We start from the raw sequence: 27,151 nt of genomic DNA on the forward strand, positions 1-27,151 counted from the left end.
TCAGGCTGTTTGTTCATATTGGATTCCTGTCCTTCACTGCAGTGTTCCTTGGTTGGCTCTTATTAAATTGATAATGCAGTTCTCTCTGGGGGTGGCTTCATCTCAGACAAGGGTGAAGGGCGCTTTTATATCATGTGAAAGATGATGCGTGCTGGCACCCTCGAGCAAACCGGTCTGAAGGAAGCCATGGGAAAGAGCTTTGTTTCAGGTTCCACCATTGATTTTTTTGGGGCCACCCACTTAGGGATCCCTTGGGGCCTAAATTTTCTCCTCATAACCTGGCATTAATAGTTATCATTTTCAGAGACATGTAGCAATGGCATATGTGCTTGAGAAACCAAAAGAATTCACCGTATTAAGTAACATTTGTTTTGGGCATTATTATGACACGAAGGCAAAGTAATTCTGAAGCTACAAATATGCTCCATTTTTGCCATCAAAAAAAAATGCACCTGAACTCCCAAGTAGTCCAATCTAATAAACTTTAAATACTTGCTAACAATGCACCTTTAAAGCCTGGGAGAAGCAAGGGAAAAGAATTAAATGCATGCCTTAAAGTTTTATGCTTTCACACCCTCCAAGCTCTGATAAACTGCTGAGGACAGGAGCTGCCCAGAGAGTAACTGCTGAGCCAGCAAACCACCCCATCCACCCCAAAATAGTTTCACTGTCTCTCATAAAGAGATGAGAAGGATTTACAATGCCATGGTCATGTCAACTCTTGGTATTTCTCTTGCGTCTGGAATGTTTCTTTCTAAAAAAGAAAAAGTCTTCTGTGCTGAAAGACTTACTTAAAATCACACCATTGAGTACTAAGGAGTGACATACTCTGCTCATTCAAGGTAAAAAATATTGATTTGGGATACAAACAGGGAGTATGGATTCCACAGAGTGACTCATGATCTCCTGATCGATGTTAATTATCTGATGGCCAGTTACAGATTGTAATTTTTCTCTTTTTCTCTTTAATTTTCTGTGTATAGGTGTTTTGCATATATACATACACACACACACGCACATACACACACACACACACACACACACACATATGCGCCATGTACATGCCTGAAGCTTATGGAGGCCAGAAGTTATGCATGGCTATGAATGTCTATGAATACCACATGAGTGCTGGGATCCAAACCCAGTGTCTCTATAAGATCAACCAGTGCTTATACTTAACCACCAAGCAATCTCTCCAGCCTGAAGATTATATTTTTTCTCAATTGAACTGCACCTTCATGATTAACTCAGTAGACACTTCCTGATGTCTGCTTATCTCCCCCCCACCACCACTATTCAAGATCTAGCCTATGGAATTGCCTGGTTTTGTACATTTCATATAAATGAATCAAGTGAATATGTAGAATATGTATATTACCATTTTTAGATAACGTTTATCATTCTTGTAATGTTAACATAGTCTACATTTCTTTTTTTTTTTCTTTTCTTTTTTTTCGGAGCTGGGGACTGAACCCAGGGCCTTCTGCTTGCTAGGCAAGCGCTCTACCACTGAGCCAAATCCCCAACCCCTACATTTCTTATGATTGAATAAAACCCAATTATATGGGTGCATTACACTGCATTCATGTTCTTTCTTCACCTACTGGGCATAAAGGACCATTTCTACTTTGGGTTTCCTATGACCAGGCGTCTATGGATACCCACACGGCAGTTTTTCTCATGCATAGGTGGCAGCAAATCTTTGGCTTACAAACCTAGGAGTGGGTGGCATGCCAAGATTGCATGGAGAGGATATGTACTCTTTAGAGAAACTGCAGACAAGTACACAAGTATCTGGAACACTGAACAAGCAATGCATTGAGATCACGGTGAGTTCATACCCTTCCAAGTCCAAGGTCACCTGACTACTTTAATAGAGGCATGGAAATGTGGACAAAGTCATATTCCTCTTGGTCTTCTCTTTTGTGTTTCATGTGCTTTCTGGTAATTTGTATATTTCCTCCAAGGACTGTTTTGGAGAAAGACATAATCAAATGCATGTGCACTTGTTATCTAGACCTTTCTATTCTATTTAAGAGTTCATTATATAGCCACAGGAATAGGTCCTTACCAAGTACATGACTTGAAAGCACCCTCCCCTCCCCCAGTTTGTTGCTTTCCTTCACACCAGGTTCTTTTTGTTTTGAGATTTTTGAGATCTTTATCTACAATTTTGCTGCCATTACCAATTTTCTTTTCAAACAAGTTTAAGTGAGTTGCACACTTGCTTATTTACACATATTCTGCCTGTGGAAGAGCTAGGTGATGTCGGCCATATTGCTTGCAAAGCCTTTTGTATAGGCCACATTCTCTTTGTATTACTATTTTACATAGTATAATATATAAACTATATTAAAATATTAGTTGCAAAAGTTTTGTTAAGTATTGCTTAGTTTTGGGATTATTTTCCAATGTGACCTCTTAAAGTACAAAATAAGTAAAAATGAGATAGCCTGGGGTTAAAAATTGATTATTCACAAGGAAATACGTCATGAACTCAGAGAATATCCATCCATGGTCTTCAACCTTAAACATGACATTAAGAACGTGGTGAAAATTTTTGAGTCATGAAGCTAAAATAATCAATGAAGTCCTGTGTATCATTCAGCATAATGCACAGCTCTCCACGTAAAGGGGCATTATTTATAAACAGAGAAAACATTTAAATAGGATTTGCAGTGTTCATTTTGATCAACATTGACAACAGTCTTGGAAGTTAAACATAAGAATGTGAAATAGACCTTCAATTTTATCAAAATCATCTTTTGACTAAGTTGGTTCTACATGTCCCGAGCATGAAATGGGGGCCAATCATAAGAATTGCAATGATTTTTATAGACCATATAACCCAAAAAGGTCAAATTGAGCATTTAGGTGGAGCTTGAGTGGATCAGAAAGTAATATACCATAAAAATTCTTGGATCTGAAACTCTGCACGTGGCTGCCAGTCAGCAGAAGACAATGTATATTGAATATCTTACCACATCCTAGTACATGAGATCAAACCACCAGCTCGTCTTGCTTCCCAGCTTTAATCCTTGCAAACTCTGAATATGAGGAGAATCTGTAGTCTCCAGTGATTTATAAACTCGCTTTAGCCACACTTAGCTCCCAGCCCCTAAGGCATCATAAACATCATTCTAGTCTTCCGTGCTTCTAGTCCCTAAAAGCATTACTGATGTTTTTATTCATTATATGACCAACAGTATTTCAAACAAGAATTGGAATGGACTGAAATAGCATGTGGATTTATTTAAACTATAAAAGTAAAGAACTTGAGATTTATCTGAGATATTGATAGAATCTTGAAAGCAGATTAATGGTTGTAAAAAATATGGAATGAATGAGAGAGAAAGAGTGAGACAAGACAGATAGAGAGACCATGAATTTTATGAGTGCAGTAGCCGGGGATTTGGGAGTCCTAGAAGCAGTGTGAATCCCTGTGCAGAATTCTTAAACACTGGAACGATCCTGACAGTGTATCTAGAATTCTTAAGACATTTGAAAGTACAGAGCAGATTCCATAGCAGGAAGCTTGTGGAGACTGGTTTAGGTACATTGTGTGGGTTGTGAAAGCTCACAGCACTGTTTTCTCCCTATTACAAATAAGGCGAGCACAACAAATTCAAGCAGATATAAGTCATCTGGGGGCTTTCAGAAACAGTCATTCTGCTGCAATAAAGCAACTCGTTTGATAGCAACGTTTAAAAAAAAATGAGTCCTCTACAGGATGATTTTCCCCCCTTCTATGTGTGAATGATGTTTTGATCAGGACTTACAAAGAGAGGGAAAAAAATACTCTGACTTGAGAAGGAAAACCATCAAAGTTTCTTTCACTAAATGACAACAGTAAAGATGACAAGAGACGGCAGCACCAACCTGAGCCTTTGTAGGATCCGTGTTAGCAGTGCATGACGGACAAAAGGGAAAGAAAATTACAGACGCATTAGTTGAGCTGCTATTACAACACAGAATTGAAAAAAAAAAAAGTAAAAAGTCCTTTCCCTGGTCACTGACTATTGATGGCTATCCTTGATTTGTGATTTGAATGCTTCGCTCTCGTCTGCAAGTGAAGCACCCAAGTGGAGACCAAATGTGTGACTCCAGAACAATTAGATCCGAGTGACATTCTCAACCTGATCGCTAAGATCAGGAGCCCAGGAATTAAAATGAGACTCTGCAGCTGAACTCCTTAAGGAAAGGAGTGCATTGTCACAGCTTATCAATTAGCACAACACACAGGAACTTCTACCTTTGCACATTTGCACACTACACCGAGCTGGCTGATTTAGAAGACAGATCCCACCACACCTTCTCAAACTAGTCTTCCCTGTTTTTATCAAAACTTAACTTTTGAATTTATGTCAGTGCTATTTAAATTTCAGTCATATCCAAGACTGGACTGTACGTTCTCTGAGAGCATGTCCAAGTATCCTTATTTCTAGTGCTACAGTCTTAATACTTAACGCATATTTGCTAGACAGCCCATATTTCCAAATTGGCAGAGAGATGAATGAATTCATGAGTATAGTCTCAAGGAAATAAATTGTAAGTGCTTTAATAGAGTTGAAAAATTACAACCCCAATCTAAAGCCCATTTTTATTTTAGTTCAATGTTTGCTCATTTATATAATAGATTAAAATCTTAATTAACAGAATAGTATTTATCAGAGAGCTAAGATGAGTAGGTCAACTAAATACCCATGTATCTGGCATCTTGAAGATTCTAATTACTTTTGAATCCACCCAACGCCATTTTAATTTACAAGTAATGGTAGCTTGTACCCAGAAATCACCATACAACAAACTTAGCAGGTGGCTACATTTGCTCTCAGTATTACAGAAATATCACTAAAATGATTAACTTTAGAGTTATGAATCATATCAGCTAATCAAAAGAAGAATATCATTGGCAGTATATAGAATTATAAACCATTAAAATGTTTAATGAGGAGAAGCTCAGAAAAATCCTTGACTGAAACGGCTGTTTCATAATCTATGTAGGCATAATTAACTCAGTGCTGGACAGTCAATGAACCCTGAACAGTATTCACAGAATTGCTTAACTGTACATCAGTGCCACATCTGTGCAGAGGGCTAAGTGTTGACTGACCATTGCTCCCAAAACTTGCCTATGGCTGCCCCTTGATTGGAATTTAGACTATTGGCTATGGAGACTTGGAACCATGACTAGGTTCACTCCTACCTTTGGATGGGTCTCCAATGATTTTGTATCTATCCAGACTCAGAGCGAGTAGAGCTCTTAGAACAGAGTTGTGTGGTGGCGGGAACTATTGATTTTAGTTCATTCCTTCAATGCTCAAGCCATGTACCGGGTAAATACCAAACTCATTATTACCGTATACATGGTTGATCCTTAGTGGGTGAGGAGTTATCTCATTGAAAAGCAATTTCAACACAATGCTCTCTTTATATGGGGTGACAAATAAAAAGCAATCAAAAGGTACTCTCGGCATTTATCACGGTACGCTGAAAGAGCCTTTCAAAATCACTAACAATCACATTACACGTGAGAATTTGGGTGTATCGAGAGAAACCCAGTTGCCTTTGATATTACATCTATTATTTTTCCTTTCTGTCTTTTATGAATGTTTCAGTATCACACTTACTTAATTCCTGGTTAAAATGTGAACTTCCTGGACACAGTGAATTTTCTATTGTTCTTGAGTAGAATTCTTTAAGATTCTTTACCTCTCTATATTGCCTTTACCTGTCTCTTTAGCTTTATTCAAACTTCTTCTATTTCCACTGTAAAATACTGCTTTCGTGTTAAAATTGATGTGTCAAAATTGTTTAAATCTCTCACTGGGCCAACTCTATCTCCATATATTTAAATATTATTCTCTTTGAAAGATAATTTCACATTTCACTATTTCTTGCAATAAATTTCCTCAAATCTATGTTTCCATAACTCCCAAGACATAGGAGACAGTATCAGTATCACAGGTTTGAATTTATGCGCACAAATTTTGTCTCCAGAGACAGAGGCTAAGTTTTGAGACTAGAGTCAGTTACACCATTATCCATGGACACTGACCCTACTTCCTCCCTTGGCTTTCAACTTGGCTGCACACTAGCAACTCTCCAGACTGCGTCTAGGCTTTGATCTCACATTGGTGTAACATTATTGGCTCATCGTGTCTTGAAGGTTGAAGTTTCTTCTCTATTTTTTATTAGATATTTTATTTACATTTCAGATCTTATCCCCTTTCCAGGTTTCCCCTCTGCAAACTCCTCTCCTCCTGCTTCTATGAGGGTGCTAGTCCACCCACCCACCCACCCTCTCCCACCTCCCTGCCTTGGCATTCCCCTACACTGGGACATCAAGCCTTCAGAGGATCAAGGGACTTTCCTCCCATTGATGCCCGATAAGGCCATCCTCTTGTACACATGTGGCTGGAGACATTCCTCCGGCTGTACTCTTTGGTTGGTGGTTTAGTCTCTGGGAGCTCTGGTTTGTTGATGTTGTTCTTTCTATGGGGTTGCAAACCCCTTCAGCTCATTTAGTGCTTTCTTAACTCCTCCATTGGGAACTCTGTGCTCAGTCCAATGGTTGGCTGAGAGCATCCACATCTGTGTTTTCCAGGCTCTGGCAGAGCCTCTCAGGAGACAGCTATGTCAGGCTCCTGACAGTGTTGCAGCTTCTTGAACTCAGCAGCTACTTGTGCCTCTGCCTTTCTAGCCTACAGATGGCTACTGTGGAACTTTCCAAGCCAATCAAACTACTCCTTTTTGTGCTCTTAGTTTCATTCCTCTAGAGTTCACCTTAAATCTTGTGTTAATGATCCTACATGGGGGTCTCTAATTAAATATGCAGGCTATAAAATTGAGACAACAGCAAGTGGTTTCTTCATATACAATGAATAAAATTAACTTATAGTGAAATGTATGATTACTCTGTGGTGTTTCTGGTGGATCTCCCATGCTGTATACCATGAGATGTCACTTCAGCCTTGGTTCAGAATACAGTATACAAGCACCCAGCCTTGTTCATGCCACCATATTATGCAGCACTCACAAATGCTGTCTCCCCTCAGATTTGAGATGATTGTTATGAATTGCAGTGCTCTTACTATGCACACAAAGTTTTCTGCTCTCATAGAAACACATCAATGTAATTATGAAAATGAAGACTTTAATATTTTTCTTCCATCGTTCCTTAGCACGTAACAAATCAGGAACGTTTTGGATAGTATTCTACTAGAACATTTATTTTAAAAATTGACATTTGTGCTGCTGACTTGAGCTTCATGAGAAATCACTAGACAAATTTGTCTTGAGATTAGAACAGAATTTCTAGCCACCTCAGAGTTGGCCTTAAATATCCTGTTGTCACTTTGTACTGCATACTTATATGAAGCTCAATTACTTGCATTGATGATTATACAATCAATCTACCCTGAAAAAGCTGAAGATACCAGTGCTACATCCTGCAGTATCAAATACTTGCTAAGATTTAATTCTTCATATATAAAAAAGCGGCACAACTCTATCATTGATCTCTAAATTGGTAGATATATACCAAAGGATTGCTTAAAGGTAAGTATCATTTTTTAAAATTTTCTTTTTTTATTGGATAATTTTATTTACATTTCAAATGTTATCCCCTTTCCAGGTTTCCCATCTATAAACCTCCTATTCCCTCCCCCTCCCCCTTCTTCTATGAGGCTGTTCCCTCACCCATTCACCCTCTCCTTCCTGCCTCCCCACCACAACATTCCCCTACACTGGGGGGTCCAGCCTTGGCAGGACCATGGGCTTCTCCTCCCATTGGTGCCTAACAAGGTCAAGGTGAGTACCTTTACAGTTTATTATCAGTAGCATTTAGATTCTGTGCTACTTCTCATACATCAGACTCACGTAAACATTGGTCTGGGAAAGGTCATGAGTGGGAATGTTTAAGAAGCTCATCTTTGAGAACTGTAACTACTCTGCTGGTTCTCACCCCTTCTGACTACCCAGTTCTTTTCTGCTCCAGAACCATGGCAATGCATCCCAGCCTGTGAGTTGCTCCCCTCTATTCTTAGGCCACCACAGCACATTTCCTCATGGCTTGCAATCTCCTTGTCTTAAAGAACTATTTCCTGATTGTTTTATCTCGCAACTCAAATTTATCTTATTCATATTTCTCTTCATTATCTGCTAATACATCAGCATGCATGCATACACATATACAAATACCCCTTCATGTGTATTTCTTGGCAAACTATTTCCTTCATTAGAATATACACTTCACTAGAATCTTAATTTCCTTGAGAAAGTGGTATGTGAAATATATTATATAATTGTTTATTTAATAAGTAATTACCTCTTTGCATAATAACAATCTGCTATATCTTAACTAAGGACTATGAGGATTAATAACTACAGAATAAGGAGATGTGGTGAGAAGATACATTGAGGCTGTATTATATTGCATGGGTCATTACACAGAGAAATAGGGATAGGAGCTTGCAATTTATTTTCATGAAACTGGATTTGTTCATTATGTGAAATGAAATATCATTTATAGCTAATGCAAACTATAATTGAGGTGCCTCATGAGGACATATGAACATATCCTGTTCCTCAGGACCAGAACAGCATACACCTTCTCTGCAGGGCCACAGATAATGAAATTTCAGCCTAGTGTATGAACAAGAATGAATGGAAGTATTGTATACCTGTGGCACCAGTCTTAAAGCACTGACTTTAAATAAAATGCTGAGGGTATGTGAAAATCTGTCCTTGTAAAAACAATAGGGAAAAACAAAAATTTGAATAAATGGATAATTAAATAGGACTTCAACAGACAAATCAGATAACATCCCTACGAAAATATATAAATTGAATATATCTATTTGTTCTTGTGAACTTTTATATCTTTCTTATTAAATAAGACATTATAACTAATGGCCATAACTATTTTAACACGAGATCACTTGAAATGGTATACTACAGGTTTTTATGTTAGAGCTCTTTAGTATGAGTCCTAATTTAGAACTTTAGAGATAGGAATTACATGTTTACTCCTCAGATAAGCCTATGTGTATGTTTCTATAATTTTAATATGAGGTGCATAAAACCTTATAATTTAAGTGTTTATTATACATTTAGTGCATGGATTTATGCACACATGAGGAATTACATCCATTTTCCAGCAAAGCAGAAGAAAGCAGAGCGACATAGATACAGTTCTAAATCCCTTCCTTCTTGGGGCGCCTGCATTCTGTGGCTGCTTCAGAATCAAGTGAGTAAGAAGATGGCTGGGTAGGGAAGCTCAACTGTGATGTTCTAAATGCAGCTTCTAGCTGGTCCTTAAATGCTCTCCCATGTTCACAGTGATATGAGAGGGACTGCAATACATTACTTGGCCGCCACTAGCCACACTAAAAATAGCTGCCCTACTCTTCAAACTCTGGTTCTCATTAATCCACTCAAACCCTCCACAAATAGAAAGGGAGACAGAAAGAGGCGACTATTTGATTTTGATGGTACAGACATAGGAATGAAGGAATAAACTCAGATCACAGGCGAGCGGAGAAATGGAAGGCTTAGGAAAATAATGTTTCAAACATTGTGGAATGTGTGTGTGTGTTGTGAACATGTATATGTATGTGCACACACAAATGTGTACCATTATTATATTTACTTTTCTTTCAGATTTTAGATAAAGAAAAGCAATATTGGAGATAGCAAGCATTTAAAGATGTCACTGCTAAATGGTCTAGGCAGTATTTACTGTGTTTCCATGTAATAAGAGAGGCAATCTACCAAGCAAGCAAACAAACAACACTGTCAAAAGCAAATGGCTGGTTCCTAGAGTTCTTTAATCTTTTGCAACTTACAGAAATGTCACCCTAGAGAGACCAACAGCACAAGATCAGCCTCCTAGGATATGACCCTGTGGAAGCAGTTCTAATAATTTGTAAAGTAAGAGAGATTACCTCTTTCTCTACAAAAGAGCCATGTATAGAACTCTTACCATTTGCTGCTTTGGAATAGACAGTGAACCAGGTCACTACGTCCTCTATAAAAGCAGAAGATATCAAAGAAACAGGCAAACAATGAAGCAAGAGCAATGACGATAGATCCTCAAACTGGTTTTCTATCTTGTGCTGTATATCAGGGTAAATTTAGGGACATATGTGTGGCTTCGAGATGATAAGTTTGAATGAAGTTCTGGGTAAGTTTAGACCTAATCAACACATGGAGATGGAAATGCCTTCCACGGGACTATATAGAAGAGTCAACTTAACTAGTGTTTGAGGAACAGAACTTGTTCACATATATTATTACAGAAGAAGATTCCAGAAGGATTCCATGAAGAACTGGAACATTCTAAGATGCTCCTACGGGTATATGTTGCCTATTGGGCATACTGTTCCCCGTCTGTTATTTGTTTTTTTTTATTTACATATGGTCACACAACATAAACATGGTATTAAATGTCTACATAAAATCTAGGAACCAAAAATCTAGGTAAGAAAAAAATAATATTACTTTCACCAATATGGGCTTAATTTTGGTTAATATGTCTCCAGTTACATCCATTTTTGTGAGAATCGTGTAAGTTTGTTCTTATCCCCTTGTGAATATCAGTCACACCTTCCTTGTCTATTCTTCTGTTAATGGCATCTAGGCTCCATAATTTAGCCATTGTGACTAGTGCTGTAGTAAACAGGGATGTGTAAGGATCTCTGTAGTGTATTGGTTTATAGTTCTTGGGGAAATGCCCAGGGACGGTACAGCTCGGTCTTATTGTATATCTAGTTCCAGTTCTTATGAATCTTCCATATTGATTTTCATAGACATTGGACTTGTCTTCCCAACCAGCAGTGTACAAGAGTTACTTGAAGTAGAACAATCTTAATACATTTTAATATTGGTGGAATAAAGCAGGAGTAATTAATTCTGAAGAAATTATTTTAGCAAGTGTGAATTAACTGCACTTAAAAATTTTTTATGATTGAAAATAAAGGAAATACACTATCTTCTTAATATATTAGTAGATATATTACTAAGATAACATTACTTTAATATGGCTATCTGAATTATCTTAGATTTATATATGAATATCATTGTCAATTTATGTATTATAAACTGTGTATTTTATATATATATATATATAAAGATATAGGTACAGATTTGTGATTTTATGTGAACCTACAATTCATGTAAATTATAAATATATATATATATAAATTTGTGTGTATCTTGAGATTTTTATCTGCATACTCATTATCTACTTTATAAATATAAAAATAAATATATTTCTAATATATAATTCTAAAATATATAATTCTAAATATTAATTATTAAAAGCACAATTGAGATCATAAAATTGACAGAGACAAAACAAGAAAGAAAATCAGAAAAACAAAGAAGGCCAACTGCATTCTATATTTGAAACTAACTCTGAAGGACACAAACATGTTTGTCTCTATTCTTAACCAAGCAGTGTAATAGTTTATAGCAAATCCTTTAATTTCTTATATTCTCTAATGAGGACTTCTTATCTTGAAGCTCTTAAGTTTTCCCCCAAGGGCTGTGATTTCATGAAATTAAACCTAAATTAAACGCGTTTCATAAGAATTGTAAAGTAAGTTATAAAGCTCATAGAAACAAAGTAATCTAGAATCATTTCCCCTTTTATCTAAAAGGTTTTCATTTTCCATAATTAGACTATCTCTACTTTCTTCAACAATCAGTGTTATATGAGATGGGAGAATTTCTCTTTTGGGTCCTGAGGTAGTAATAGCTTCAGGTAGTTATGAAAGCATTCGTTATCGACATTTGATGGGCTGGACCAGCAGGATACATGTCAGTATCCACTGACACTCCGAATGCAGATTCAAGATTGTCCCACGATGACCACTAGCGTTTCTTATTCATTTATCCATGTGTTCGCACTGTAGCACTAAACTGTTACGAACAACTTAAAACACTGAAAATTAGCATAAGATACAAGGTTGTGGCACAACACACCTGGACATTAGCGGGAGAAAACAGAGTTGCGTTGGTGCCTTTGTCTGAACTTGAGCTTCAGGCACTGCAATTAACTACAGATGTGAAAAATTCCGTGCGGACATAATTACGCCTAAAAATACCTAACACAGGTGTAACTGGTCAGTTGCATCCTCCCAAGGGCACCATTGGTTAATTGTGCCAATTATTAGATAATTATGGGTATAATCCTGTGAATTTCTATGTAATTTTATTGCTTCCAAACGTCTAGTGCTGAAAATAAGATAACTCTAAGCTTTCCTAAAACTTCCAGAGAGAGTATGGCTTTCCGAGTTTCAAGTGCTGTAGAACTCCATCTCATACTGATTGTTCTGTGCTTGGGCACCTGCTTCTGGACTGCCATTATTTACTTCCGGTTTGCTCTCGGTTCAACACAGGGAAGGCCTCTTTCTTATCAGGGCACTGTCTTCAGCCCAGTATTAAGTCTTACTGCCATAACTGACTGCAGAAAGCATCTGAATAGGGATGAGACTGTTTTGCAGGTCTGATGGTTACAATCAGGTGAATGATGTTTACCCAAGTACTGTATGTACTGGGTAGGGCAATGCTTGAGGCCAGAATGGTTAGACTTCTCACAGGATATTCTTTTTTTTTGGTTATTTTTTAATTTACATTTCAAATGTTATCCCCTTTCCCTGTTTCCCATCCAAAAACCCCCTATCTCATCCCCCACCCCCTTCTTCTATGAGGGTGTTCCCTCAACCATCCATCTGCCCCTTCCCACCTCCCTGCCCTAACATTCCCTTACACTGGGGGTTTGAGTCTTGGCAGAACCAAGGGCTTCTCCTCCCATTGGTGCCCAACAAGGCCATCCTCTACTACCTATGCAGCTGGAGACATGGGACTGTCCATGTGTACTCTTTGAATGCTGTTTTAGTCCCTGGGAGCTCTGTTGGTTGGTATTGTTGTTCTTATGGGGTTGCAAACCACTTCGACTCCTTAATCCTTTCTCTAACTCCTCCAATGGGCACACCATTCTCGGTTCAATGGTTGGCTCCGAGCATCTGTATCTGTCATGCTCTGGCAGAGCCTCTCAGGAGACAGCTATGTCAGGCTCCCTCCCAGGATATTCTTGCTCATTGTGGTCTTGTCTTACCTTCTGGTCATGCAAGTAATGTCTCTATAATCTTCATAAAGACATTAATGTCCAAAAATGACTTGCATTGCTATGTCCATATTGTCCCACTCTGATATTGAGAGCTGATTTAGTTCCATTTTACTATATGTGTAATCATATGTCAAACTTCAAGGAACAATGATACCTGTTTAACAATTTCAGTACTCAGCTCTTGCCACATTCCTTTGGGGCCAAGTCCAGATACTTGTCATTATTATGGCAATAGGCTCTGCCTCTGTTCCATGTGCTTTAGTTTGTGCTTTCCTGACTCTATTTGCTATTTCCAGGCTTCCTGGTATATAACTTACAGAAGTCTCCTGGTCCTATGTAAATCACTAGAAACTAGAGACTGACAGAATCTCCTGTAAAGCCTAGGTGTAGCCTATGGAGTAGTACCAGGTAACGGGAGCTTTAGAGAACATGAGGCTATGAGGTCTCCTAACTTAGTGAAATTGGTTCTTTCTTAAAACACACATGTGTATTTGGTGTCTGGCCCATTTGCCATCTGCCCTCTGAACATAGACAAGTGAGTCTGTGACATCTTGACTTTGAAGCCTCACTGACTCCAATACATTAAAAAACAAATCCACTCTGTAGCATTTTGCCATAGAAACACATCATGGACTAAGACATGCTCCTTATTTCTGACTCCTTGGAGCTTCTGATTTTGCCCATAAATATTCATCTCTGATAGGTCACCTTGCTGTCTTGGTAAATAAGAAGCAGCATAGTGACAAAACAGTGTCATTATTTAAGCAAGGCAAGAGTCCAGACTGTCTTGGAGCTCTCTCTTGCCAAAATGGCTCATAGCCAGAAAGTATCATCACACTACCTCTTAGTCCCGTATACATTATGCTTCAGTGACACTGGAGTCACTGGCTACCTGACAGGACACACAGCTATTTCCAACAGCATCTCATCAAGTTTTAATGATCATTGAACAGAACACACTTCAGCATCTTGAGTTAAAAGAAAGGACTGCAAATCCATGGAATGTGTAATCATATGCAACTTAGTAGGGCTGGTGTTGTGGCTCGACTGGCCATTTGCAGAGAAAGTACAGTCCCTAGGTTTGATTCCATTATCATCATCATATAATCTCTCTGGTCAACTTTCTCTCTCTCTCTCTCTCTCTCCCTCCCTCCCTCCCTCCCTCCCTCCCTCCCTCTCCTCTCTCTGTGTCTTTCTCTCTTTCCCCTCTTCCATCTCCCTCTCCTCTTCCCTTCTTCCCTCCCTCCTCCCTTCTTCCCTCTCCCCTTCCTTCCCTCCCTCCTGTTTCTAAACATATGACTTAGAAACTTAAAGAAGTCAGTTTTAACCATGTAAAATGATGGCTTTCATCCTTATTTCAACATGGACTCTTTGGGGAGGTATCATCCAGTTAGTAATCTTGCTATTATCTATAGATCTATGGAATAGGCTCCAGGAGTCAGCTCTCAGAAGCTCCAGTGTGGACATAAGTCACTTCTCCCGTGTTCACTTCTCTTGTGTCATTTGAGCTTCTCTGCCTGATACTCAATTATTAAACACTGCAGGGCTTTGTCGAGACAGGCACATTTCCAAAGAAGGCCTTAGTAAGAAACTGAGTGTTTTCTGCAGACACATGCAGCTTTGACTCTCAGTCTCCCAAAGATAAAACAGAACATGTTATGTTAGTAATGGGAATTACACCAATTTAGATCTCCTGGTTTTTCAAAATCACATTGCTCTCGGAAAGTTTTCATTTCTAACCTGAATGTTGATTTTCTGGTTTCTGTTGGCCTTTCAAATCACGGGAGCAGTGTGGATGCCTCTCTCTTCTGTATTTCTTTTGTTGTTGTTGTTTAAATTATTTTAATTAATAATTAGCTAATTAATTAATTTTATATCCCAACCACAGTTTCTTCTACCTCCTCTTCTCCCTATCCTTACCCTTCCTCTCCTCCCTATTCCATCCATTACTTCTCCATCTCTCTTCATAAAAGGAGAAGCCTCTCATGGATATCAGCCAGCCTGGCATATCAAGTTTCGATAAGATGAGTCACCTCCTTTCGAATTGAGGCTAGATAAGGCAACCTAGTAGGAGAAAAGGGTTCCAAAGATAGGCAACAAATTCAGAGACAGCCTGTGATCCCACTGTTGGAGTCCCACAAGACTGAACTACACAACTATAACATATGTGCAAAGGGTCTAAGCCAGTCCCAAGCTCTGGTTGACAATCCAGTCTCTGTGATCCCTTATGGACCAAATTTAGTTGATTCTATGGGTTTTCTTGTGGTATCCTCGACTCCTCTGGCTTCTACATTTTTTCCTCCCCTCTTCCAAAGGATTTCCCAAGCTTTGCCTAATGATTGGCTGTGGCTGTGTCTGTTTCCATTAGATTCTGGATGAAGCCTCTCTAATGCACTTATGCTAGGCTCCATTCTGTTGTACTCCTTTGTATTTCCTAGGGAGACTCTGTCAGATCCCTGAACTTTCTACACTTGGTTTCTGATGCTCTTTCATCAAGGTGCCACTATTAATTCACTGTCTTTATGAGTCTCCCTAAACATCTCTGTATGTAGGGTCAACATTAGCACCCAAGCACACACATGATTCCCAATTTTCAACAAATTTTAGGCAAAGGAGTGGATTGTCTAACTCCACTACAATGCCATCTTATAATCTGTTGTGTTCCCAATGCTTGTCTCAATGATCAGTCTGTGGTTTATTCATTAACTTATTCAATTGCCATCTATAAAGCATTTCATTAAGTAACAGTAATATTTCATCAGTAACATGCATTGCTGATGGTCTAGTGGAGGAGAACAAGAAGGGGACAATCAAATAAAAACAATTCCTAAAACTGAAAACTGCATTAGGAGGAGCTATTTTTCGCGAACAGTGTGAAATCCTGGAGGGCTAGTTTAGCTTCTTTGACTCATGAGACATGGAGTTGGTTGAATGACAATTTCTTTTCAAACAAAAACAATTGAGTGTCTGTAAATGCAACATCTAAAGAGAATTTTGAGATCTGTGTTCTTAGGAAGGCGAAGAACACTTGATGTGGCTTTGGAGACAATGAAAGGGTGAGTCTGGGAAGTGGTGGACAGTAAATGCTTTGCTTTTCATGCCACTCAGGAGGAGCTTTTTGCTTCATAGGGGTATGCTTGGACATCAGCGTGTGCTTCAGAAGCTTCTCATCCAGGAGGCTGGAGATTTGCTTGTGAATATCTCTGGAGAGCCCAATACAAAATTTCCTCAGATAAAATAGTAAGAAAGCTTATCAGTATGCAGTGGGAGCCTCAAGGCAACAATTGCATAGGCAGTGTGGGGACAGATATGCTGGAGAGAGTATCCAGACATTGTGGGATGAGGACAATAAGAATAGAAGTATCAGTCTTAATGAAGATGATGACCAGTTTTTAATTCTCCTCAGCCACTACTAACATTACACAATACAGCATTGCACCTGCTCCAGTCTGTAAGAAAGGACATCAAAATACAGTTCTAGTCTCAGTAATCTAGTCACCATCATTCTTCTCTTCTGACACTATATATCATATGACTTGGATCTCATAAAAGTCTCTTATGTAGTTCATTACCGTTTCTACCTAGCAGATGAGGAACAGAGAGCTTGGAAAGCGGAAGTAGCATTTACACAATACATACATGACAGTGCGAGACAAAATCAAGCTGTCTCTGACTTTTCTTCCTACACCAGGCTACTTTGCAAATAGTTGTGATATAACTCCCAAGGAGAGGTGGGACGGGCAAGCAAGAAAGGAAATGCAACATACAGTAATTTCTTCCCAACAGAATTGAACAAGGATTTGATTTTATTGAAAAGTACAGGTAATCCAACCAACGTGTGTCAACATTACTCTTGCACCTGACTGAAACGGAAGCCTAAGAGGTTTAAGCAAAATCAGAACTTATTTGGGACTCATGGCTGAAGATTCCACAACAGACTTTAAGGATCAATCATTCAGGGAACTGTAAAATAAGTCCATATCATTGGTGTTGCTGGTAAGATGGCTTCATCCTGAGGGTCAGGACAAAAGTTTCGAGAGCTTTCCTTTCCCCAAGCAATCCCTGCTCATGACTGTTCTGGTTGGTTCAGGATCCATCTTAGCATCTCTGATTGTCATTGAGGAGTGTAATGTTTGCCCTGGACCCATCCTCAGGTCAACATCACTCAAATGCATCAGAATCTATGCAATAGGTACATATGATTGTGTTGAGATTAGAAAGGGAAGCTTCCATGTGGTGGGAGCCAGTAACAAATACCCACAATGTTCAGTTAAAAACAGAGTAGAATAACTCACATTAGCTTTATATGACTGTGACAGAATCAAATAAATACTGGTTAATTAGATGATATTTTCCTCAATTTCTTCATTTCTGTAAGGCATTCCGTCACACAAATAATTATTTTAGCAAGAAATTTTATTTTTTGATGGTTTTTTCAAACCGATACAAGCAAAAGCATACTAACCCTACACGAATGTTTTTCAAACATGAACCAAATCCATTCAAATAAAGTTATTCTGTGAACAACTGATGGAATTCTGTCTTTTGTTTTCAAAACAACCCAGTATTCAATCAAATTCCAGCCCATTCTTGAGCTTTAAACTAATTTTTTTTTGTAGATATAGCCACAGTCATTCCTCAGCCCAAACACAGGGGTTCCTTTAATCCTTTAATCAATAATTCCTTCTAGCTATTCATTTTTTCTCTCTCTCAAGATCATTCATTTCTCCGAGAAAAGTGGCAGAGCTGACTGACTCATCTCTTTCCTTTGGTGGCTTACTACAAAGAAAATAAGCTTTCAAATTTCACTCGCAAACTGCTTTCAAATATTACTGTTTAGCGATCTTTTATTTTAGGTCTGCTTGGATATTAGTTGCTTTCGAATCTCACTATAATAATAAGATAAATTAATTATGCTTTTAAAAATCCCTACTTCCTCTGCTATTAACTGAAAGCTCATTGACGTCACAGTCACAGGTTCGCCTTCTCAGCTTTGACCAGTTTCTTCAAATACTAACGAGGACGCTAATAAGATAATCAATGCTTCTAGAACTGAATGTTACCTTTCAAAAATGGGCTTTGTTTACTCTTACCAATAAATCGGCAAGGACTAGAAAATATTCTTTAACCAGATGTCCTATTTTAAATTCAAGAGGCAGAGAGAAGGTGGTAGGGCATGTGACTCTCTTCCTATCTCTATGAAAGAAAATGTAGGAAACCTAGAGGCAGAAAAAATGGCAGAGAAACTAGAAGAGTGATTGAAAGGGTAGAGGGGACTGTCTGGGTGAAATGTTTCCATGTGAAGAGTCATCTTAGGTAAACAAAGAGAATGGGTCAACGAAGAGGCCCTTAAAGATTAGGAAGGGGGGTTGGGGATTTAGCTCAGTGGTAGAGCACTTGCCTAAGAAGCGCAAGGCCCTGGGTTTGATCCCCAGCTCTGAAAAAAAGAACAAAAAAAAAAAAAAAAAAGATTAGGAAGGTAGGCTAACTGGTGTATCAGCTGTGGCACAGACTTCAAGAAGTCAGCTTTTATTTGACTCATCAGAGATATATGACTGCATTTGGAACTAGAAAAGTGTGAGTAATTTGTTTACATAGGCACTTACTTATCTAGCCCCTCTGACTCATTAAATACTTATAAATATGTGATTTCACCAGTAGCTCTCTAGCTTTCTTCCTACCACACTGTGACTATATTATTTTCATTTCTAGGCATGGCACATTATAAAATATTGGTATTAATGATATTTATACAAATTAAACTGCACCATTATGTTTGCAAAATGTGGCCCACATCTATCAACGCAACAAATTACAGATGCAAAACACTCCTTAAGCTGCATAATGACAGCACATTCTAAAATGTATCCCTGAGCACTAGTTAAGAATTCCAAGGGAAGAGAGAAGAATTATATACAGCTAGGAAATGGATACATAAAAATAAATAACTATTTTTTGGAAAAGGGTTTACACAATCAAATATATGTCTCAAAGACATTCTAATGAGCTGTTCCTCAAAATAGAGAGTCTTTTGTAAGTACCCAGGAGCTGGAAGTCCCCACATCAGCTACTCTCTGTAGCTGAACAGTGAACAGTGAGACAGTAAACTGGGATGTGCGATGTCAGGGCCAGTGCTAGAAAGTATGCATAAAGTTTACTTTCTGTTTTCTCTGGAGTAAGCCATGTTTTGCCCCGTGACATGTGATTCATGGGAACACAGCAGTGACAAGGGATCCCAGTACTCTTGGCTCTTTTGATCTCCTAACCAAACACCAAATGTTTATCTCATACCAAGTGCCAAGGCTAGTGCCAGGCATGTAGAAAAGAGTCCGTGCCATACAAGGCAACCTACAAAGAAAAAAGGTGCCCGACAAAAAATACCAGAAACCATGTGGCATGAGCCCTTGTTGTCACTGAGTTAGCATAAAACACATACATACACACCAAAGAACATGATGCCATCTACCACCCAAATGACTGCAAGTTCAGACTGTGACAGTCTTTCAAACACTGAACTTGGCTTGTATCCATCAATCAGAAAGTCCTCAGGCAGAAGGAACGTTCATGGAATATCACTCCTAGTAGGAAGGGTAGCCTCATATAAGAATGATGTCAGTCTGGAAGGCTCATTTCGGCCTCACTACACATTATTTTCCTGACATTTGAATATATGTATATGTATATATATATGTACAGATATGTATCTATATATTCTTAGAATATAATATTATCTATGGTACACATATGTAAACTACAAATATACAAACATAAGTATGTATATGTGTATATTCTTTTTCTGACAACACTTGCAAAACACATTCTAAACAGCTTAAATGTTGGGATCACTTCCTGGGCATTGTTCAATGTGCGACACTTAAATATGTAATAATACTTTGAGGGACATGAAGAAAGCTGCAGCTCTCACGGTAAGAACTGAAGCTCCTTCACAACAGACCATGTGGGGAAGTGAGCACGCAGCTTTTACACTGAAACAGTTTTAATTCCAAATCGAGGCGACCGTGAAAGAAAGAAACATGAGCAAGGAGCTCTAAAAAATGGAGGCCTCATGCTTGGCCAGCCAAGCCATGGCCTCTAGTGGCCCATAGAGCGAAGGTGAGGCTGGAGCACAGACAAACAGCTTCCTTATGGGTTGGGAGCAGCCGAGTCTCCAGGAGCCAGCTGGGGACATTCCAGGGGCTTCCTGAATATCCTGTTAGTACCTCAAGGCACTCCTTTAAAATTAGATTTTGGTGCCAGATCTTTTGACATTTTGATTGGATACAAAATTCACAGCATCAGGCGTTGCACAACTGCCAAGACTCAAGGTTCAGGGTAGAACACACACAGGCACTTTCACTTACGGACTGTAGATGGAGCTGGCTGGGTTCCAGAATTGATTAACACAGTACTTGAATGGAGCAAACCATTAAAAAGTAACTTCTCATAAAATGAAATTCCTGCCATGTACCTTTTAAACTATGAGTCATGTGTTGAAAATATATTTGTTCAGGATATGGCACAGCATTGGTTTTGAACAATACATTCATCTCTATAATTATAAGAATTGTTTAAAAATGATGGTTCCTGAATTGCCTCATATCTATGGTTTTCTTTCATTTTCTTTTCTGCAAATGAGTGTCCTGCATATATTTCCATGTACCCTTTGTGTGCCTGGCGTCTGTAGAGGCCAGAAGAGGTCATCATATCCCCAGGAGCTAAAGACACACATGGTTGTAAGCTATCAGACTGGTGTTGGACTAGAACTTGGTTCTTCTGGAAGACTATCAAGCACCCTTAACCTTTGACCCATTTTTCTAGTGAGATTTTTCTTAGTAGTACAGCCTGAAATCAGGACTAGTGATACCTCCAGATGTTATTTTATTGTTCAGGGTCATTTTAGCTATACTAGATTTTCTGTTTTTCCATACAAACTAAATATTATTCTTTCAAGGTCTGTGAAGAATTGTGTTGGAATTTTGATGAGGATTGCATTGAATCTATAGATTACTTTTGATAAGATGGCTATTTTCACTATGTTAATCCTACTGGGATCCATGAGCAAGGGAGATCTTTCCTTCTGGTATCTTCCTCAATTTCTCTCTTAAGCAACTTGAAGCTTTGTCATACAAGTCTTTTACTTGTTTAGTTAGAATCACACCAAGGTATTTTGTGTTATTGTAGCTACCGTGAAGGGTACTGTTTCCCTAACTTCTTTTTCAGCCCATTTATCACTTGTACACAGGAGGGCTACTGATTTCTTTGAGTGACTTTTGTATCCAGCCAGTTTGATGAAAGTATTAATTAGCTGTAGGAGTTCTCTAGTAAATGTTTTGGGGTCACTTATGTATACTATCATATCATCTGAAAATAATGACACTTTGACTTCTTCCTTTTCAATTTGTTTCTCCTTGATCTCCTTTAGTTAGTCCTCTAGCTAGGACTTCAAGTATTATGTTGAAGAGATATGAGGACAGTGGGCCACCCTGTCTTGTCCCTGATTTTAGTGGAAATGCTTTAAGTTTCTCTCCATTTAATTTAATGTTGGCTATTGGCCTGCTGTTTATTGCCTTTATTGTGTTTAGCTATGCACCGGGTATCCCTATTCCCTCCAAGACTTTTATCATGAAGGGGTGTTGGATTTTGTCAAATTCTTTTTCAGCTTCTAGTGAGATGATCAGATTTTTTTTGTTTTTTTTTCAGGTTATTCATATAGTGGATTATGTTTTGGTATTGATATAGAAACAGATAGGTGGATCAATGGAATCAAATCAAAGACACATAAATAAGCCTACACACCTATGGATGCTTGATTTTTGACAAAGAAGCCAAAACTATTCAATGAATTGTTGACAAATAGTGCTAGTCTAACTGGAGTTCTGCATGTAGAAGAATGCAAACAGATCCATAGTCATCACCCTGTACAAAATTCAAGTCTCAATAGGGCCAAAGATCTCAATGTAAAGTCAGATACTCTAAATCTAATAGAACAAGAAGTGTGGAACAGCCTTGAGATCATTGGCACAGGAGACAACTTCCTGAACAGAACACCAATGACTCAAGCAAAAGAATTAATAAATAGGACCTCATGAAACTGAAAAGCTTCTGTAAGTCAAAGGACACCATCAATAGGACAAAACTGCGAAAGATCTTCATTAACCCTACATCTGACAGAGGGCTAATATCAAAAGTATATAAAGAATTCAAGAAGTTAGACACCAACAACCCAAATAACCCAATAAAAAATGGGGTACAGAGCTAACCAGAGAATTCTCAATAGAGGAATGGCAAATGGCAAAGAAACAGTCACTAGGAAAATGCAAATCAAATTGACACTGAGATTCTATCTTAAACCCATCAGAACGGCAAATATTGAAAACTCAAGGGACAGTACATGCTAGCAAGGTTGTAGAGCAAGGGGAACACCCCTCCACTTCTGGTGAGAGTGAAAATCAATTTGGGGACTTTTCAGAAGATTGGGACTAGTTCTCCCTCAAGACCTAGATCTCTTACTTCTTGGCATATACCCAAAAGATGCTTTACCAACCCACAGAGACACTTGCTCAACTATGCTCATTGCAGCTTTCCTTATAATAGCTAGAAACTGGGAACAACCTAGATATCTCTCAACTGGATACAAAAAAATTGGGTATATCTACACAATGGAATACTACTTAGCCATTAAAAATAAGGACATCATAAATTTTGCAAGCAAATGTATGGAACTAGAAAATACCATCCTGAGTGAGGTAACCCAGACCCAAAAGTGACAATGACAGTTCCATGACAGGAACCTAGCATACTTGTCCTCTGAGTGGCTCCACCCAGCAGCCAATGGAAAGAGATGCAGAGATCCACACCCAAACATTATATGGAACTTGTGGAGTCTTATAGAAGAGTTGGGAGAAGGAGTGAGTGACCTGAGGAGGACAGTGACTCTAAAGGGAGACCAACAAAGTCAGCTAACCTGGACCCTTGAGGGCTCTCAGAGACTGACTTACCAATCAAAGAGCAAGCACAGGCTGGACCTAGTCCTCTTGCATATATGTAGCAGATGAGCAGCTTGGTATTCATACAGGTCCCCCAACAACTATATCAGGGGTTGTTTCTGAGACTGTTGCCTGCTTGCCTGAGGATTCCTGCACCCCTAAATGGACCATCTTGTCTGGCCTAGGTGAGAGAGGATACACCCAGTCCTGAAGCAACTAGATGTGTGTGGGGTGGGTTGGGGCTGCTTGTAGTGGGGGTGACACCCAGAGGGGGCTTTCCCTTCTTAAGAGAGAAGGATACAATCAATTGGAAGTGGGCTTGTGAGAGGGGGTGCTGGGAGGAGAGAAAGAGCTGATATTTGGTTGTAAACTGAATACATAAACTTTTAAAAACACAGTTTTGTAGAGTTCTGAATAAGGATGCAAGAGCAGTCTTAAGCTGTCTGAAGAAGTAGAACACAGTTTGCCTATGTTGTCTCCAGAAATCATTTGGTCATTATAGTTAAGCTGGACAGGATCCATGTGAACACTCTTGGTTTAGCATGAAAATAAATAGATAAATAAGAATGGGAAGTACCATTCTCATACAGGAAGGAGGCTACTTAAGAGCAGTGAGGGAAAGAGATATAATTTGGTGCGGTTTAGTTGAGTCCAGTTGAGCTCACTTCACTTCAGAGCAGTTCAGTTCTCAGAGTTCAGAGAGAGTTTTTCCAAGCAGAGCAATTCAGTGAGAAGCCATGAGAAGCCAGTTTGAATCAGTCATCTTGGAGAGGAGTTTTGAGCCAGAACAGTTAAGTTCAACCACCAGCAAGCGTTCAGAAAGAACTATAACAGGTGAGCTTATTCAGTAGTAAGTCTCCAAGATGAGAATTATATCTGGTAAATAAAAGTTACTTTTAAACAGTAACATACTGTGAATTTAAAATAGGGTTTATACCACTGCATTAATCTGAGAAATGTGCCTGACTCTGGAGAATGAGTTATAGTACTGCCACCAACAGTAATTAACAAGCATGTTTATTCAAAACATATACTGTTTGTTAGTAGTTGGTTCTGGGACAGGACTCAATGGTATGTTAGGGATATTTAAAGATTAATGAAGTGCAATCTTCCTTTCAGACAGGTAGCAAGTTTGAGTGTAAGTATGTGATACAAATGATGGTCATCCATGGAGTCCTAAATGCAGAAGTGACCAATATAATTCCTCAGTGCTGCTCTCTGCCTGGAGACTGCACAGCAATATTTGCTTTGTTCTTCTAAGTAGCAAGGGGTGATACAAACTTTTGCTTCCACAAATCTTGATTTATCAATGCCAGTAAAATAACGTGAAGAAATAAAATCTGAGCAAGTTGAGCAAGAGATGTCCAACTGCAGTGGAATTCCACAGTGGCTCTAATTCCTACATTCTTCCCCACTCACAAAAAAGGGGTGATATGAAAAATGGCAGAAATAAAACTCAAAATTGAAAGAAGATCTTACAATAAACTGTTTCTCTTCTCTCATTATTTTACTCAACTGGCGTTCTTTTTTTTCTTCAATATTTTATTTATTTACATTTCAAATGTTATCTCCCTTCCAGTTTCCCTCCGGAAACTTCCTATCCCATCCTCCCTCACCTCAACGGGCATTCATCAGGATCTTCTTTGAGATGAGGAATGGATAAAACACAGTGAAGAGAGATGTGTATCCAGACAATCTAAATTCCTTGGAATTTCTGAGTTGTAATTAGACACTGACTTGCTAATGCTAAGAAGGAACTCACAGAGATACAGGAATTAGGCTTATCTCTTCTGGGCATGGATGCTGTGTGTGTATTATCTTATTGAACACAGGCAGTCTACAAGGGACTCTGCAGGACTCACAGAGCTACACGCTGATAAGCATCTGAGGCTCATCGTGTAACACCTGTGGGTGCTGTGGTTATCGCAACCACAGGAGTTTATCTCAGTTTCTTCCAACCACAGAAACTGACAACACAGCCAACATAGTCCTCAGGCTGAGTTCAGAAGAAAGGAAAAAAATCATCTCTGTCTAGGAGATTTTTTATCATTATAAAGTATAAGACTAGTGAAATTTTCCATGGAGTGCTTTGTGCTGGAAGAAGAAACTTCTGCATACAGGGCATGAGTACGTTCAGCATCTCTGGGGCATGTGCTGGACGATCCTATCCAGTTGTGTGGACATCTCATGCCTGGACAGGCAGGGCCTCTGAAGCTCAGCCTTGTGACCCACTGGCTGTCAAGGATTCCTGCTCTGTGCAGAGCCAGATTTTCAGAAAAGTTTCTAAAGTTGGATAGATGCCAGCGTACCCACTCCTGTCTGTGATTGGACAGAATGGTCTTGCCAGGTATATGCTTCTCCTCTTCTAGCCATATGGCAATCACAGAAAACAAGCAAGGCTGGGACACTAGGGACACTAACGATTTCATCCCATTTCACGACAGCTCTACACTGAGAAAATGGTGACTGGAGGAGAAAGGATGTCCAAACTGAGGGCACAAAGGCAAGAGCAAGAATCTGTCTCCCATGCCTTTCTTTTCTCTGAAGACAGGATACTATATTTTGTATATACTGTCATGATTGAAAAAAACTGTTCTTCTCACACAGTACAAAATTATTGATGACAATCATGGTTGATTTGATGAGGTCACAGTCCCTGTCTAGCCCATGTGCTCAAATCAAACAAGAGCTATGCAAATATCTAATTTTGTTTGTCTTCGCAATACATTGATGTGATGATAAATGAGGAAATTCATCAAGGGCCTCAGAATTCCTGTTCTCTGAAACCTGAAGTTCCTGAAGTAGCTCCTTTCCAAGCAGACATGAGTACAAACATCATGTTATTTCACAGACAATGGTCACTTATTTTATTTGCCTCAATATCTACTTTACCCTTTTGCCAGCAACATTATTGGGCATTACAGATAACCCTGATGCAACAAACGTCAGATGAACGAATAGAAATGGAGGATGTATATCTTAGTCAGGGTTTCTATTGCTGTGATATACACCACGATCCAAGGTGACTTGAGGGAGAAAAGAGTTTGTTTCATTTTGTAGACTATCTTCTAGGAAAGACAAGGCAGGCTCTCAAAGCAGGAGGCAGGTACTGATGCAGAGGCCACGAAGGAGAGCTACTTACTGGCTTGTTTTTATGGCTTGTTCAGCTTGCTTTCTTATGCTACCAGCCTAAGGATGGCATCATGCTCAGTGAGCCTGACACATCCACATCAATCATCAATCAAGGAAATGAATAATAGGCTTGCCCACAGGCCAGTCCGGTGAAAGTATTTTCTCAATTGAGTTTCCCTCTTCTAAAATGGCTCTAGCTTCTACCCAGGTGACATAAAACTTGCCAGACGGGGGACTGGTTATTTTCCTTCCATTTGACCACATACTTTAAACATAACTTTCATGAAACTTAAAAACGGTTTCCAAAGCCCAAGAACTGGTGATTTTTGAACTCTGATCATGATGCATCCATGCCATGAGATTGTACAATTTAATTCATAGAGATTATACCACATACTAGCATTATAACAGGGTAATATGTATAAATTCATTTATGTCACATCATTACTATGTTTAGGGGGTTCCTGTGGTGCTAAGATGATGGTGAGGAAACAATCTGTGCCATTTGTTGAAGATGCTTTCATTTTTCCATGTTTTGGTTTGGTTTCTTTGTCAAACATCAAGTGTCTATAGGTGCGTGGGTTTATTCCCGGTCTTCAATTTGATTCCATTGGTCAACATGTTTGTTTCTGTACCAGTACCATGCTGATTTTCTCAGTACTGCTCTGTAGTACAGCTTGAGGTCAGGGATGCTGATGCTTCTAGAACTTTTATTGTTCAGGATTGTTTGGCTATCCTGGATTTTCTGTTTTTCCATATGAAGTTGAGAATTGTTCTGTCAATGTCTATAAAAAGTTGGGTTGGAATTTTGATGGGGATTGCATTGAATCTGTAGATTGTTTTTGATAAGATGGCCATTTTCACTACGTTAATCCTACCTACTCACAAGCACAGGAGA

General features: G+C 38.9%; 1 protein-coding gene across 1 annotated transcript in view; it reads right to left on the reverse strand.

The window, feature by feature from the left end:
• The window catches only part of LOC116911550 (thrombospondin type-1 domain-containing protein 7B), an 852,321-nt gene that overhangs the window by 88,077 nt on the left and 737,093 nt on the right, over window positions 1-27,151 (reverse strand). The window contains exon 16 of the mRNA XM_032915540.1: window positions 3,880-3,885. Within this exon, the coding sequence (XP_032771431.1) occupies window positions 3,880-3,885 (6 nt within the window). The remainder of the gene's footprint in view (window positions 1-3,879; window positions 3,886-27,151) is intronic.

This window comes from Rattus rattus, chromosome 10 (genome assembly GCF_011064425.1).
Source record: "Rattus rattus isolate New Zealand chromosome 10, Rrattus_CSIRO_v1, whole genome shotgun sequence".
Taxonomy (NCBI): Eukaryota; Metazoa; Chordata; class Mammalia; order Rodentia; family Muridae; genus Rattus; species Rattus rattus.